At 36.9% G+C, this 17259-nt stretch overlaps 1 protein-coding gene across 12 annotated transcripts in view; it reads left to right on the top strand.

Moving 5' to 3' along the window:
• GPHN (gephyrin) overlaps positions 1-17259 on the top strand; it is a 291964-nt gene that overhangs the window by 120272 nt on the left and 154433 nt on the right. For all 12 annotated transcript variants that reach the window (XM_032689727.1, XM_032689720.1, XM_032689728.1 and 9 more), the window contains one exon: positions 1970-2027. In XM_032689727.1, the coding sequence (XP_032545618.1) occupies positions 1970-2027 (58 nt within the window). The remainder of the gene's footprint in view (positions 1-1969; positions 2028-17259) is intronic.

The following is a 17259-nucleotide window of genomic DNA, read 5'->3' as shown; positions in this document are numbered from 1 at the left end:
CTGGAGCTATCAGTGAGAGATTTTATTTAAACAGTAACGTAACTTTTAATATATCTTTCTCTTTTAAAAATGTGTAATTGTGGACTGCAACTTAGCAGATTCAGAGTGTGTTAAATTCTTGACACAAAACTTTACAGAAGTATTTGCATAAAGTGTTGTTAACTAATGGTTTAAGCAAACCAGATGAGCTTACTGAGTCAATTATTTTGATTTTTTTTTTCTCGAATATGTTTCAAGAAAGTGCTTAATAGTTGTGTTGAGGGTGGCCAGGAATGAAATCTGCCAGGTGGAATTCCCTGTTGCTGGAGTACTGACAGCAGAGGCTCTATCCTTCCCTTCTGCTAGAGGGTAGAAAGTCACTGAAGTTATTTTTTTGAGTACTCCATAATGCAGGCAGGAATGGATCTGAAAGAACTCAATAAAAATTTGTATCTTATGGTCCTCATTCCAGCAGCAATAGGGCTGGTCATGTGCAATGTTAACATACATTCATCTGAGCCATCTCATGTCACAGTCTGATGAAGTAATCCTTCGTCATGATGTTAAAACCAATTTCTTGTAGCTATCCCGAGAAACACCAGTTGAACAAAGGTCATGAAAAATAAAAGCTCATGTTTGTACTTGCGCTGGCAAAGAAAAGTTTCGATTCTCTCCAACTTTTAAGCTCACTTAATGACTGGCAGCAATGGAAATTGCAGAGGAGAAAGCAATTGGTATACTCATCGTTCATGATGAATTTGAATGCTGTAATATCTGAACTCTGTCTGTACACAGAAATCATACTTGATGTTACTTGGAGCAGTGACGGACTTCAGACTTGACTTTTCCTGTGCAGACTTTATCTTCTGTCTAAAGCCTTCAACAGTTCGTTTATGAGTGACTTACTTGTAGAGATATGGAAAGGCAGGACTTATGCAGAAAATCTAATGCATTTTCTGTATTACTCTCTTCTCCCCTTTTACTCATTGAGTAAATAGTATGTGTAATAATTTCAAGATACAATATAAGGAAATAGATCTGTGTAGAAACGCTGACAATTGGAAGAAAAAGTTCCAGTAATAGGGAGAATAATACAAATGTGCATTTGATAGCTGTCTACTGCTTTACAATAAATAGTTTCTTATGTGATTTCCATTTCTGTAGGACTCAGAAGAGTAGTGTTGTTGTGCAGAGCCAGCAGGAAGACATTAATTGCAATTACATTTTTAAGTCTGAATTGTCACTATCAATAATACTGCTTCATGAAATGAAAGAAGCCATATCTGCATGTGTCTGGGGAAAATGTAATATTTATCACTATTTATAGTACATGCTGTTCATGCATCTTCTGCATGTAAACTATTCTTTACCAGGATTTAAAAAAGTAATTTCAATGAGTTCAGTGTGGAACAAAACCTCCTATTTTTCTCCATCAGTGCCAGCTATTGCGCATCGCCCACTTTTTATTACCAGTCATGAACTGCAGAGACTTTTCAAACATGGAGGCCATAGAGCCTGTGTGATTTGTGAGGTCTGTACATGCACATTTAATTTAAAAAATTCAATTTCTAGAATTGTATTGGGATGCTTTTAAGACTATATAGTAGCTTAGTGAAATACTGAGCACAAAGCACATCAGGCTTCAAATATTTAAACTCATCCATATGCCTTAGGCCACAAACAAGAAATCATAGAATATGATGATTGATGGCTGTTAATATAAAGAATACCATCCCGGTGGTGGTAATTCTGCTTGGTCGACCTAATTGTTAAGGTGAAGGACACCTTCTTTCTAATGTTTATATTAATAACATAAAGGTTTTTTGTTGGATAAAGAGAGGGGGGGTTTTGTTCTTGATTTGGGGCTTAGTGGGTTTTGCATCTAAATTGCTAGAAGGAATATTTGTGTTTTGGAACAAGTCATGACACCATTAACACATTGCATTTTCTGTTACTGATTTTGAGAACATTTTTCTTCTCCTTATTTCAGGTTGGGTGGGACTATATCTGCATACAAGATAGTGCCAGACGAAATAGAAGAAATCAAGGTACAGTATTATTGCATTTCAACACTGAATTTCTTTGTTTGAAAAATTACAGAAAAGTTACATTAAAAAGCCATACGATTTCTTATTTTGAAGTGTATTATGGGGGAGAGGGGAAATTATCTAAAGTTGTTAGATCAATATTTACAAATCTAAAATAGAATTTTAGTAATTTCTACCAGTACAGTTTACCTTCAGCCTAAGTTGATTTCAGCAGGATTTTTAATGCCAGAAACTTGCGTAATTCAACATATTTCTGTTTTGTTACCAGAAGAGAGATGCAGGACTCTTCTGGTAACAAAACTCTGGTGAACATTGAGTTACATTTTCATAACAAAAATAAACATAGTGTCTGTCTGCTTTTGAGATCAAAAACCCATCCGTATTTTTCAGTAGTCTTAAGGCAATAGTATGAAGTCATTGGTACTCAAAATCATTACAAGCTCTTTGATTTTGAGTTATGACAACAGTAAGTTCTGAAGTTTACCTCCAATGTAATGTTCATTATAACAAAACTCACTTTAGCCAAGTCCACTCGTGGAAAGTGCATCAGCAATTTGTGTCAGTTTTGTTTTTCAGTGGGGTGAAAGATGGGTACTGGGTGGGAATTTGGCTTAGATCTGATTGCATGGTTTGTGTAGCTGGTTCTTTGTTTGACTATTAGTAGGTCAGTCTGACATATTGCTTGCTCACTGTGATTGCTTAACCCGTTGTGCTGTTTCATATACTCATTTTCAGCTGTGCAAAGAGAATTAAGAGTAGTTTAAAATCTTGTAAAGGGAAGTGATTGCATAATATCTGATGTAGACATGACTTTGCAGTGTGTAAAGTGGTGAGAATTTATTCCTCCTCAATTAGTATCAAATGCACTGCTAGGAAAAACACTGACTGCCTGTATCTGCATCAGTCAAAGTTATCACACCATTGTGATCAAAATTTTTTTTTCTCCTTCAAGATGCATGGACTCCCTTATCCTGAATTTTCAAGGGGAACATGATTTATTAGGATAGATCCAATGTTCAGACTTTGGTCTTGGACAGAAAGAAAGAATGTTTTCAAAATTTATTAGTGTTACATAGTATTTCCATGATGTTCAGAGTACTGCTCCAAAACTCTTTAAAAAATGACAAAGACCCTAAACCACAATCTTGTTCTTTTAATATAGGGAATCCAATCCCACTGACATTTTGCTAATGTTGAAGATAAAGAAAGCTCATATTTCTGGCTTCATTGTCTAAACTGAGTTCAATGAACCAAGAAAAATGGAATGTTGGAAAATAAGAAATAATCTTACTTCTAGGAACTTAATGCAAGATCAGTAGTCACAGGAATGTGGTTTTACCTGAACCTCCTAAGGAGACTTCTTCTGAATTTTCAGCTTTTTCTTACTCAACTGGTGTTTAAGTGCTTGAGATCCTGGAAACAGCAAAGGATGGGTTACTCATTAGTCTCAGTTGTGCCAGCAAATAAGTGTGGAGGAAGGACTGTATTATTCTAAGTCAGAGTTATTTAAAGTGTTGGGGAAAAATCCCTTCCTTTACTTGTTCCTGGTAGCTGTCTTGTCTTGTTAGGGTAATGGGTTTTTGATGATATGACTTAGGTCAGCCCACCTCTCACACCTTAGATGACTGAACTTCTTAAACTGCAATACAAAAGGTGTTATTCGTATGAAACAAGGAAGATGCTAAGACACACTAGCAGTGAGTATAATGGACAAACATATACTGAATATGGAAAAGTATTATTTTGCATATACATATTTTAAATGACAGCTGAAAAGCTGGAAGACTAAGTGTCCTTGCAGTAAATATAGGGAGTAGTCTTAACTTATGAAAGATTTTCCCAGCAGATTTGAGTAGAAAAAGGAGAGAGGAGAAATAGAAGGCAAATGAGCTTATTGGAATGTTACTTCCAGAGAGAACATAATCTTATTCCATGCACAATGGTTCATTATTTTGCCTCACAACTATCCCTCCTCTATGTAAACATGAAATCTTAAGGGGGTTAATTTGATGAAATATGCAAAAAGAATAGCTCCATTTTTAAAATCTGATTTAACTTGATGGGTTGCTGAATTATATTTATAGGAATTGTAATATTCTTTTTTTCTGATAGTCCTTACAAAGTAAACTGCTTGCTTAAATGACAAAGGAGGGTACTTTATCAGACAGAGAGCAATAATTTCTGTGGCAAATAAAAAGAAGTCTCTTAGGTAGTGTCTGCATAGGAAAGGTAGTAGATTAACCGCTTCTACGGCTCAAAATGACTTATGAGGAAAACTGATTTATTATTTTGTTAATTCACGTAATTACATCTTAGGTAGAACATCACTGTAAGCAGAGGCTGTATCTCTGAGTTTATAGAACAGGAAAAATTCTGCAAGCCTTAATATATCTGTTGATGGAAAAGTATCATTCGAAGATTAATGAAGCGCATGTTTCTAAATGTATTAGTAATTTTCAAATATCCTATATTTTATCTGTGAGAATTTATTTGTCTGTATTGCAGTACTACACATTTTAACATGTCTTTATAATGTTTCCACTCTGGAGTGTTTAGAATGTATTTATTTTTGCATATGAGTGTGATTTCACTCTGTGTATATATGTACTATGAGACTTTATGTGTCTAGAATATTGCCTGTACATACGTGTACCTATTTCCTTGAATGAGTATATATCATCAGTGTTGGGTATAACTGAAGCAGTGGATCTCACTTGCCAAAATTAAGTGATGTGTGGCATCTTATAGGCGTATGGATGAGGAGTATTTATGGCAGAAGTGATAGCATGTACCCTAACTACCCTCATGCATTATACCAAGGTTAGGAAGAATTGTGTGGAACCAATCACCACTACAGTTCCTCAGCATCTCTCTCAGTGTGAAATGAAGTGTCATGTAACTTACCATGCCTAGATTTTTGTCATAGGTGCATAGGTTTCTCCACTGAAAACTCTTCTAGGAGGTAGATGCATCTTTTGTCACCTTCTATCAGGATCTTCAGGACCAATGCTTCAGTAAGAGAAGCTTTCAGAGGAGGAACACCTGAGTGAATGCCTAAATGGATGTACTACCATCTGCATTCTTGTCATTCCTCTATACTGGTTAAAGCAATGTCACTTCATTTTCAGTACCTGCTGGTTTTAAAATACTTCTGGAACTGATGAAGACAGTAAATACGGAAATTGCAACACATTTCTAAGAAGGTGTCACTGTTTTGACTTTCTCTAGACTTCTATTCTCATCAGAGTTATTTAGTCCTGTAAGCAAGAAGCTTTTCAAACTTGCAAAAATGCACCGTCAGATTTCAGCCGTGCTCCTCACCTGCTGTAGTAGTATGTTGTGCCCTAAAGAGGGGTCTTCTAAGCCAAATGATTTCGTGTGCATAGGGCCTGTGAGCATATCAGGCAACACTGGTTCTGAAGAACATTGTCTAGTTGGAAATTAAAGCAGTTGCATTCAAAAGAAAATAAAAACCAGCAACCTTAACATTACTTTATTTCTAGTTAATGACATTCATGACAAAATACAATTTTGTTTACAGTATTGAAATTTTTCTCAAGAGTAACAAGCAATTTATGACTGATTAGGGAAAGTTTGGATGGTGTGCCTGTAGATAGTTTTATGTCAGCAGTAACGCCTTACGGTAAGAAATGGTCTTTTTGATTGCAGCATTCTGTCATTAGAAAGGAAATACATGATGTAGTGAAGGATTATTATTCTAGAGGAAGACTCAATGAGTGAGAAGACCACTCATTAACAGATTTCTAAAAAAATACTTAGTTTGCTAGGATTTGCAAGTCAACCGCAAAAAGGAATTGAATCGTTTTGTCTTGGGGTTTTTTATGTGCTTTCCCACATGTTTTTCATATAGGCATATGCATGCATCTCATCATCTCAAGACCAGAAATTAGTTTTGTAGCAGGTGTTCAATTCATGAAAGTAATATGCAAAAGAAAGACATTGCCATTTTATTTCATGCCTATAATATTTGTGACAAGAGACAGATATTCCCATGTAGAGAAAAAGTTTAAATGGTTACCTCCTATGGTAGTTAATTTTAAGAAATCTTGTTAGAAATATTTTCTTAGTACTGATTGTAAATTGTAAATTTAGATCTAAACCAGTTCTGGAGGAAGGTGGGAATTTTTTTGGTTCCATTATCCACCCTTTCTCACAGAGACACACTTTATGCTCCTCAAAGAACACCTGTAATTCTTCTGTAGGTGCTCTTTAAATGAAAGTATATGCATAAAGTATTAAAGGCTACATATAAGACTTACACAGCTTTCCCCCTGAATAGTGATAGGATAGCTCTCTTTTTTGTTTTGAAGCATTTGTTAACTTAATAGTTTAATAGATGGAAATTATTTTCATGAATAGCCGAAATGCATTCTTCTTAGATTGTCTTTGATCTGTGAGGCAACAGACTCCAGTGATAAAGATCGAAGAGTAAAAAAAGATAAAAACTATGAGGGAGAGGGAAGTAACCAGAAGGGAAATGGGGAACACTGTGTCTTCTTAGAGATGAGTTGCTCTAGATGACTTAGGAATTCATGAGATTTTTACTTTTCCACATAGTCATATTTAGGAACAGCTTGTGAACAAAGTAAGCTGATTTCACTATAAGCTGTATTTCCGAGCAAAACTGGACTTTCTGCCATCAAAAATATGTATCTTTAAAATGACTACAAATAAAATTAATCTATTCAGAGACTTTCTCAAAATTATTTGTTTTTTTAACTTTATGGTGTCGTATACCTGCATAATACTGCATCCCAGAATCTTTTTGCTGGTGACAGTAGCTGATGAAACTCATGCAACCTTTGTGTGCAGCCAAGAGACACTGGCCTTGATCCTTCAAAATATTTTCGTGTTTGCCAATGTGTGCCAAAAATAAGTAGCAATTTGTCAAAAAATGCTGGTTTGTAGTCCTATATAAAAAAAACCCACGAATGAGAGAAAGGTACTCATCAGTACTGTAGTGGATAATCTGTAAGAACAGAATTGTACCTCAAAATATTCAGTCTTCACAAAACTGATTTCATATCTTGATATTGGGTGGCGGGGCAGCATTTAAATATTTTGTGCATCTTCTGCAAAATCAACGGTGCATTACATAAACAAGGAGATGCACTGTCATCCCAGTTTTGCATAGGAGTTTGTCCTGTAACTGGTTTACTTCATCATTGTATTGATGTTCATCTGCTAAGTGTATCAGCATTGGCTGAGGATCTTCACACAAAGTTTCCCCAAGGTTTATGATGGGAGACACTGGAATTTGGTAATAATACTGAGATTATTGCTCTATTTATCTGTTTGGATCCAGTTTTCCCTCTCAGAGTAAGAGTTTTTTGAAGAGACTCCAACTGTTTAAAGTATATACATCCCAGTGTTTTCCTCATTCTCAGATTATAATTACTCACAGCACAAGAGGCCTTATTAATTAGCATGACACAAAAGGGTATTATCAATTGAATGTCTAGCGAGTATTAACAAGTAGCATTTCCATAGACTTTAAACCTTACAGATGCAAGTTAAAAAATTTAAAGGCAATTTGTTATGGTCATGTGTTATTCCATGATTAGATTGCTAGTCATACTGGACTATGAGTTCGTTAAAACTGAGAACTTGTCTTTTAACTCTCTTAATATACTGATTCCAGAATCTGACTGTCCAGTACACAGTTTCACTGTGCTCCTGCATCCAGGAAAAGAAAGTTTCTAGAAGCTTTTGCAAATGCCCTAGCTAGTAACAAAAAATTGGCACTGAGATCTGAATTTAGTGTATGAAATCCCTAATAAACTTGGAGATTTGGATCTCCTACTTCTTGGGTTTTCATGATTGAGAGTTTCTTATGGCCATGAATCCAACAAGGACAATTAAGAAGTAAAATGTGTTAAGTTAAAACAACTTTGTCTCATCATATTTCCCTGCAATTAAAGTTCACCTAATGTACACACAGATTTCTTCCTGAGTTCGTTTCCAAATCCTGTATTAGCAGAGTCAATCACTGACTAGTATTCTTTTCCAAGCTACATATGACAAAAAAAGTGTAAATTACATCATTTAAATGACAGAAAGAACTCTGAGTTTTTTACTTGCTGTATAAACCCATAAATGATGTTACAGATTTTGTTGTTTCCATGCTGGAGAGAATTAAAGGCTTGTGTGTGAGATGATCTGACAAATTGTCAAAAACTTTATATAAAACAAAAAATTACTTTCCTTTAATGTCTCTCCATGTATATGCATTCATGCTACAAGCTAGAGATTTTCACCTCTTGTAGTATTGTTAATGTACTCTTAGCCATGTATTTGTGCTCCATTCTTTTAAGTTCTTGTCTATAGCCTTATATTTATATTTATTATATGGTATCATATTGCTTCTAGTTGACTGTGATTTCATTGTCTGTTGTGCTATGTCAGTTTTTCTTCTAGTCCTTTGTTGATCTAAGTTAGTTTTGTTTCTTCTAAGTCTGATTTTGCCCCTTTTTCTGGAAAGTGCAGTCTGTATTACACTGGGTTCTGGGTCCAGGCTTTGGTGCCAAGCCTGGCTGTGCAGGCATGAACCGCTGTGCAGGCACACTCTCACACCAGTGCCATACGAGTGTTTCATAGGACTGTCTTTTGTATTGTGGGATTTTTTTCCCCACCTATGAAACCATTAGTAGTTGTGAATATCAGTTTTGACTTTTGGATTGTTTCTACTCTGATAGGTTTGAGACTGTTTTTGCTTGAAGGAAATGACTCTTCCCAATACTATGGCTATTGCTATCTCAAGTTTTTGCATAGAAAATCCTTAGGGAGTACTCACTGAAGGGGCTTTTCATCTGTTTCTCTCATCTTCCAGGGATGATGCAATTACAGACCCTCAATCAAAAAAAATCATTACAAAAGAATGTAAAATGAGAGATGACTGAAGTGTCTATCACTGTTCCCTGATTATTGGACAGCAGGATTCAGCTCTGCCCTTGTGGATGTTTCCGGGCATTTGATGGGATTTCTTTTAGGTCCAGGCAGTTGCTGACATTACCAGTATTACAGATTATTCTTGTCTGCCTTACTGCTTCTTTACTGTTTTGAGGGCTGTGGGTGATGTAAACCAAGTAACTGAGCAGAGAAGCTGGGTATCTGCTCTTTTTGGCATCTGGCACTGAAGAGGCCAATTGACTTTTCTTTCTTTAGAAGAGATATGTGGGGGTGGCCCAAATTTCTTTACATCTGTTAGTGATTTAACTCTGATCTTTATTAGGACTGATGAATGTATCAAGAGCATTCCTCTGCTTTTCTGGCAAGGGCATCAAATGCCTAGACTCTCTGGATGAAAAAGTATACTCACTAACTTTCCCTATGAAAATAGGAATTGTCACTTCTTGTTTTCTTGCTGTCTTCCATCTTACATTTCATGGGCTTTGTGGCCTCACAGACTTAGTGGCTCTAGAAATAGCAGATGAGACCACCTCACCAAGCTACCGTACTCTTACAAGCTGTCTTGAATATGGACAATGCTTAAACATTGTTATTAATTCCTGTTCTAATGTGAGAAGAATTTAAACAAATGTATTTTATGTTTTATTGTGTAATTTAGTCTTATGAACATACAGAAATGTAGCTTGTGCAGATCATGGAATATTGCAGCATTGAGAAGGGAAGGGCAGGAAGATAAAGATAGTCCATCCATTTAAGTTGAAATGCCTTGCTAATGACACAGTATCGTTTCAGCAATGCTATTATTTACTTTCTAAAGCAAACAGAATAGTTCTTTAGTTTTCTCACAAAGAGAGAAGAAAAATAGCTGAAAGCTAATTTACAAGACAGACCAGTATATTGCTCATCCTTCAGGCATTTCTGATTACCTTGCATTTAAGAGGAGATAATAATGTGCATCAGATTTTTCATTACCACAGTCCTGTTTGTCTAGTCAGTCTTTCTTCATTAAATGCATTAGAAACAGGATTTTAAATTTCTTCTTGTTTTCCAGCATAGAAAATATCTCTACCTGTGACCATAGTAACCAATTTGTCTAATTTCCTCCTGGCTTTCTTTCGTTTTCCATTTTTGCGAACTACATATCTCTGTACCAGCCATCACCTGAAACCCGCTTAGTTCTTGGGGCATCTTCTGACCAGCTCTAACACAGACTTTTTTACTTTTCATCTGACCCCATATACTGGGAAATGTTTTCAGTGCCTTTTGTTCTCACTGGAAAAGTCACTTATTAAATGCAATGTCACTTAGACTGAATGAGAGGAGGAAACAAAACTCAGCTTCATTAAGCAGCAAATAGCTTTTGGCAAGTATATAAGTAAATCAAGTTTGTATAAAAGCCCTAATAATTTTCCATGTGACCTGTTACATTAAGTTTTGGTTGGTTATATTTAGGCTATAAGAATGTTTTCTGATGATTCTTTTTTGGGATCTATGAAGGAAATTTAATGTTGTCCTATCATAAGTGATAATGTCATAATTGGTTAAGGGCTTGACTGAGTTTGAGATCTACAGTATGATCTTTCCTTGTGGTAAATAGATTTCTGAAAGTTTTTTTTTTTTATGATTGCCACAATAGGTGAATGCTGGTCCTGTATATATAGGAAAAAAGGAGATCAGGTTTTCTTGGGTTTGTTTATCTTTCTAAAAACCCTACAGGTTCTACGTGCTGGTCCTTTGTATATAGGAAAAAAAGAGATCAGTTGTGTTGTTGTTTGGGTTTTGGGGTTTTTTTTTTTGTTTGTTTGTCTGTGGTGTTTTCTTAAATAACATTCAGGTTTTATAGCTATTCACAGGTAGTGTCTTAGTGAATTATGAAAATTATTATTTTTAGAGAAATGAAGTATTAATGCAAATAAGGGCATCAAAATGCTAATTGGTTGACAAACCATCTGATGAAATTCAGGGAAGGTTAATGTTAAGTAATGTGTGTGGGAGACATAGAAAAATCCCCAATTTGCATATAAAATAGAAGTCTCTAATTAGACTGCTGTGATCCAAGAATGATCCTGAGAAGTGTGCTAAGGTGGTTGCTATTAGCTCAGTGTGCAGGAACAACTGAAAGGGTGGGGGGGTGGGAGCAGGGGGGAAAGACTGAGGGATTATTAGGAAAGTAACCAAGACCAGAACGGTAAACCGTTTCTGTTATGTATGAGTCTCTGGTGCCAGACCATATACAATGGCACGTGAAGGGCTGATCCCCTAATTACAAAAATGACACAGTAGGACTGAAAAACATTTAGAGTCAGATTATAAAAATTATCTAATTTATAGAAGCACTTCTATATGAGGAACAGATAAAGAGATTGAGACAGAAAAGTCCAGAAGTGGCACATTTGGTTGCATTTCAGCAACATTCTTACTTATTTCTACTGCACTTTTAAAATTAACTCTCATGCTTAATTTATGCAAATTGTAAGACTGCCTGAAAGCAGGCATCAAAGTTTTGATTATATGTCTTCCATTGGTTGATAATGTACTGATTGTAAGAAAAAAAAAATAACACACAGGGCACAGCAATCATGTCTCTATCAGAAACCAGCTTAATACACTGTATTTTTCTGAAAAAGATTTGTAGCTGATAGACTGCAGATAATTCCACTAGAGTAGTGTAGTTTATTTTACTTTCATAGTATGTTTTCTAGATATTTTTTAATGTTGTGTTTTAATGTCTTGATTGGAAACCACAGTAGTAAGACACTAAAAATTGCACAAGCCTTCCTGTGATATGCAAGCTTGCAAACTGTATTAGTAGAGTGACGCTTAGTACTTCACTGTGTGATTACACCTAATTAAACTTCTCTGATGATTAATTGTTTTTTATGGTGCCCTAATCCTATTAGTGACTGTCATACATAAGGTCCACTGTCTAAAACAGAATATGAAAGATGATATGTTTTTAACAGAAAACCAACCAAAAACCTCCTTCAAGGAGACATAAAGGAATGATGTAAAATAGTATTGACATATTGAACGATGTGGCTAGAGGGATTTTATTTGCTCAACTGCTTTCTCTTATCAGATGCACAAGATTGGTCTAGATGAGATTTCGTGCTGATGGGCTGTATCTGAGCACAGATGTGAAATGGAAAGTTTTAAGTGGATTCTATGTTTTATTGAATATGTTGGTTAAGTGGCTCTTTTCATCTCTGACACAGAGCTGGAATGTTGTCTTAAGTGATGTCCTAAAGGCTTCCACAAATGGTGTCTTCTAGCTAAACAAAATCAGAGCAAGGTGTATAGAGACAAATTTTAAAAATGCCTGCCTTAGTCTTAGCCACCACATCCCTGGTGCCAAGAACTGAATTATCTCGAATCATGTCTGTGTTACCAAGTTATGCAAAGCAATAAAATGCATCTATCTATAAATTAAAGCATATGGTGCTGGAGATATAGCATCCACATAGTATGTACTTTGTTTTATTTCAAACTGCTTCTAGCATTATTCTGTGTACCTCTTAACAGCTGGAGTGGATTACATGTTCTGCATGTCCATTTTCCAAATAAGTTTTAATTGAAAGGATTCCAGTTCATATACTCAAAGGCTACTTTGCAATATGAGCCAAACAAAGTCTAGTAAGCAGAGGGCTATATAAAAGTGCAGTGCTGAACTAACAGGCTATGGTAGATGTGTTCCAAGCCTCCAGCACATGTATTCTTGTAATACAATATATCAAGGTTACAAATGTGAAATTAATAACATAGTATCATCATTACCAGTGAAACACTGTTGTCTGAGCTAAGTAATTAAAAAGTGCCCATCCCTCCTGGCAGACTATTAAAAGGAAAAAAAAAGGTCTCCAAACTTTTTAATCATGTAAGGAATTTTAATCAGTAAGGAATTTTTGAGTACACACCCTCCAATATAAGTATATTCTAATTTTTTCTCCCTATGATAGATCTATGATAGATCATAGATCTATCATCCACTATGATCCACCACAGTGGATCATAGAATCGTTTAGGTTGGAAAAGACCTCAGAGATCATCCAGTCCAACTGTCAACCGAGCACTGCCAAGTCCACTGTCAAATCAATTCCCTAAGTGCCACATGTAAACATCTTTTAAATACCTCCACGGATGGTGATTCCGCCACTTTCCTGGGCAGCCTGTTCCAGTCCTTGGTAACCCTGTTGGTGAAGAAATTTTTCCTAATATCCAATATAAACCTCCCCTGGCTCAATCTGACGCCTTCTTCTCTTGTCCTGTCACTTGTTACCTGAGAGAAGAGGCCGACCCCCACCTCCCTACAACCTCTTTTCAGGTAGTTGTAGCGACCGATAAGGTCACCCCTGAACCTCCTTTTCTCCAGGCTAAACAACCCCAGCTCCCTCAGCCTCTCCTCATAGGACTTGTGCTCAAGATCCTTCACCAGCTCCGTTGCCCTTCTCTAGATCCACTCCAGCACCTCAATATCCTTCCTGAACTGAGAGGGCCATAATTGGATGCAGGATTCAAGGAGCGGCCTCACCAGTGCTGAGTACAGGGGGACAGTCACTGCCCTGGTCCTGCTGGCCACACTATTGCTGATGCAGGCCATGATGCCATTGGTCTTCTTGGCCACCTGTGCACACTGCTGGCTCATGTTCAACCGGCTGTTGACCAGCACCCCCAGGTCGTTTTGTACTGGGCAGCTTTCCAGCCACTCTGTCTCCAGCCTGTAGCACTGCCTGGGGTTGTTGTCACCCAAGTGCAGGACCTGGCACTTCACCTCATTGAACCTCACACCTCAGCCCATCAATCCAGCCTGTCCAGATCCTGCTACCCAGTGAAGAGTGCACCGTCCAAGCCATGAGCAGCCAGTTTCTCTAGGACAATGCTGTGGGAAAGTGTCAAAGGGTTTGCTGAAGTCCGGGTAGATGACATCCTTGGTGTTTTCCTCATCCACTGAGTGGTCATCTTGTCATAGAAGGAAATTAGTTGTCATCCTGCATGCAGCCCACTTTGGAGACCACTAGTCTAGACTACCGAAATGATTTACTGGTTCAGAGAGCATCACAACAGTAAATAATGAAAACACACCCTGATTAGCTGTTTTCTGGATTGTTCAGTACTAATCACTCTGTAGGTAATAGAATTCTTAAGAGGCATTTTAATTTCTCCAATATTTTTGATTTACATAACTTTGGTTTTAAGTGAAGTTATTTTCTTCTGTGCCTGTGTAGTGGGTTGATCCTGTCTGAATGCCAGGCACCCACCAGAGCTACTCTGTCACTTCCCTCTGCAACTGGACAGGGGAGAGAAAATGTAATGTAGCATTCATGGGATAGTTCACTCACCAAATATCATCACAAAACAGACTCAGATTGGAGATATTAGTAGAATTTATTACTAACAAAATCAGAGGAGGAGCAATGAGAAGTTAAAACAGATCTTAAAAACACCTTCCCCTACCCCTCCCTCCTTTCCAGCTCTACCTCTTCCCCCTTTGGCAGCACAGGGAAATGGGTTTAGGGTTGGTTCATCACATGTTGTTCCTGCTGCTGCTTCAGGAAAATAGTCCTTCCCCTGCTCCAGCATGGGACCCTTCAGGGTCACAAGTCCTACCAGTAAACATGCTCCAGCGTGAGCTCCTCTCTCCACAGGTCCTTGCCAGGAGTCTGCTTCAGCTTGGGCTTTCCACAGGTTCACAACCTCTCTCTTGGGCTGCAGCCCATAGAAGAGACCCATGCCAGAGCAGATGGATCTCTGCACCCTGGTGGTACTCCATGTGCTTCAGGGGCACAGCTGCCTTACCATGGTCTTCACCACGGGCTGCAGGGGAATTTCAGCTCCAGCACCTGGAGCACCTTCTCTCCGTCCTTCTCCACCGAACTTGGTGTCTGCAGAGTTGTTCCTCTCACATATTCTCACACCTCTCTTCTCTGGCCACAATTACATCAGCACAATAACTTTTTTTTTTTTAAATATGTTATCACAGAGGCGTTACTATCATTCCTGGCCCAGCCTTGGTCAGTGGCACGTCCGTCTTGGAACCAGCTGGTATTGGCTCTACCAGACATGGGGAAAGCTTCTGGCAACTTCTCATAGAAGCCACCTTTTAGTCCTTCTGCTATCAAAACCTGGCCATACAAACCCAGTACAGCCTGTCATAGTTTACTGAAAATCACAGCATTCAAAATTTCATGTGAGGTATTTATAAAATTGCAAAAAAATCCACAGAAATGTTACTTGAACACATTAGGATCTTCATGGAAATCCCCTAAACCATAGGTTATTAAAAGGATCCAGGAAAAAAAGGTAGGAAGAGGTCTACTCCACATTTAAAATACTGTATCGCAGCAGTTTTAAGTAAGGAGGTTCAGTTCTTAACAGGCTGAAAGGAATTCTTCCTCTGAAGTCTGCTTCTGTGACATAATAAAGAAGCTTTCCCAAGAGCTTCCTCTGTTTTTTTGTTGTTTTGTTTGTTTGGGGTTTTTTTCTAAGATATAAAGTCTTATTGTGTTAATTAACATTGATAACCACTGTATTTTATCTGCTGTTTAGTTTATGTGATCCACAGTTTGTGGAACTATTTCTCTTCATGGCTTTTACATAAAGGAAATAAGAAGTGATGCCACCAGGTAAGAAGGAGACAGATGTGAGAGCAGGGTGCATCTTGGGTGGAAGCATTAGATTCCTAAGGAAATGGGGTTGATATGCACAAATTATCTCAGAGAGCTATGATTGTAACAAAAGCCAATTATTTTTGCTGTGGTGTGTGGAGACCACACTGATTATGTTTTTGACTGGACAACATTATATCTTTAGATGCAAGATTATGTATTTTGCCAAACAGAATGTTTTGATAATACAATACATATAATGTAATTTGTTGTGGCTGAAGTCACAATGTTTGCTCTCCTGGATTATCTTTGAGCTCCTTATGGAAGTATTTCTTAGCATGCACCTACCTAGGCAAGAAAAACAATTCTTTTCAAATTAAACAGATATGTAAGGTTAATTTTCAGTGTCTCTCCTTTTCATTTCTCCTGTGGTTTTGATATGTTCTTTTTCTGGATTCCTCCATGATAAAATAGCTAGCATTTTGATATTATTTTCTGTAATTCTGTACTTTTCAATTATTGTAGGATTTCAGAAATTCTGTGACTTAATTGTCCTCAGGGTAATGTATAAGGGAAACAATGCCATCAAATCATCAGAGTTCAGTAGGGGTGGAGTGGTTGCAGAATTTTACTTTTTAAAATACATTCTTATAAAACATATACACAAAGATTTCCAGGGTTGTTCTGTCAGAAACGTTTGTGTTCAATTTCAGCCGTGTCATCATTATGACAAGATTAGGTGGAATGCTAAGATTGCAAAGGTAACACATATATTCACTTTCACCATTTCTGCATAGAATGACATTTCTATTTTCTCTTATTATTTATAACCTGCTTCATTATTGTTGTTATGCACTATCAAAATACCCTTGATTTTAAAATTACAAATACTATAATATTTTAACTGTGTTACCTCAGTAGCATGATGACATAAACCTCTCTATTAGGCTGATCTCCTATGGAAATTTTTATTGCTCAGTCCTGTCATTTTAAAGGGTTCTTCTGCATTCTTACCATTCTTGGTAGTTGAACATAATTTAAAATGAGTGAGAATTACCTAAGATTTATCATTCTGGAATATGAAACTAAGTATCTGAGGATATCTTATGAAGATAAGAGCTTAACATCGAGATGTTTTAAAATTCTTGTTCTTCTTTGATAAAGCAGAAAATAACCCTTCTTTATGTATTTGGAGCAAGGAATGTGTTCTATATTTTTTAAAGTATTTCTAGGGAATAAATTCTATATAAAACAGGCAGTATGTAAAAATAAATCTGACTGTCATTTGGGACACTGAAGCTAACACTTGAGTTTTACAGAGTATCTTGAGGATCTAAATGACAGCACACAATTATCCTCAGGCTGTTTTGAAGGAAAGATGACTAAAATTAGGAAACTGTAAAGAACTACTTTACATACAAAAGCTTCAAATGCCTCTAAGTATTGTTCCAAACCATGAATGCTTCTGTTGCAGACGTAACCATGGAAAGTGCTTGCAACAAGCATTCTGACCTTTCAGCCAATAGTTGATATACAGGCATCAAGCTTTATTCATAATGACACAGTTTCCTACATTTGCCCTTTTGTTTTAATTAAAACAACTGAGCTACACCTCATGTATTTTGGCACCTGGGCACTTTTACAGTGTGTTTTTATATTTAAATGTTTTATATGAAAGAATGTACAGATTTTAATGTGAT

This window comes from Chiroxiphia lanceolata, chromosome 6 (assembly GCF_009829145.1).
Source record: "Chiroxiphia lanceolata isolate bChiLan1 chromosome 6, bChiLan1.pri, whole genome shotgun sequence".
Taxonomy (NCBI): domain Eukaryota; kingdom Metazoa; phylum Chordata; class Aves; order Passeriformes; family Pipridae; genus Chiroxiphia; species Chiroxiphia lanceolata.
Note: the sequence above shows the minus strand (reverse complement) of the source record. Positions and strands in the feature narration are given on the sequence as shown.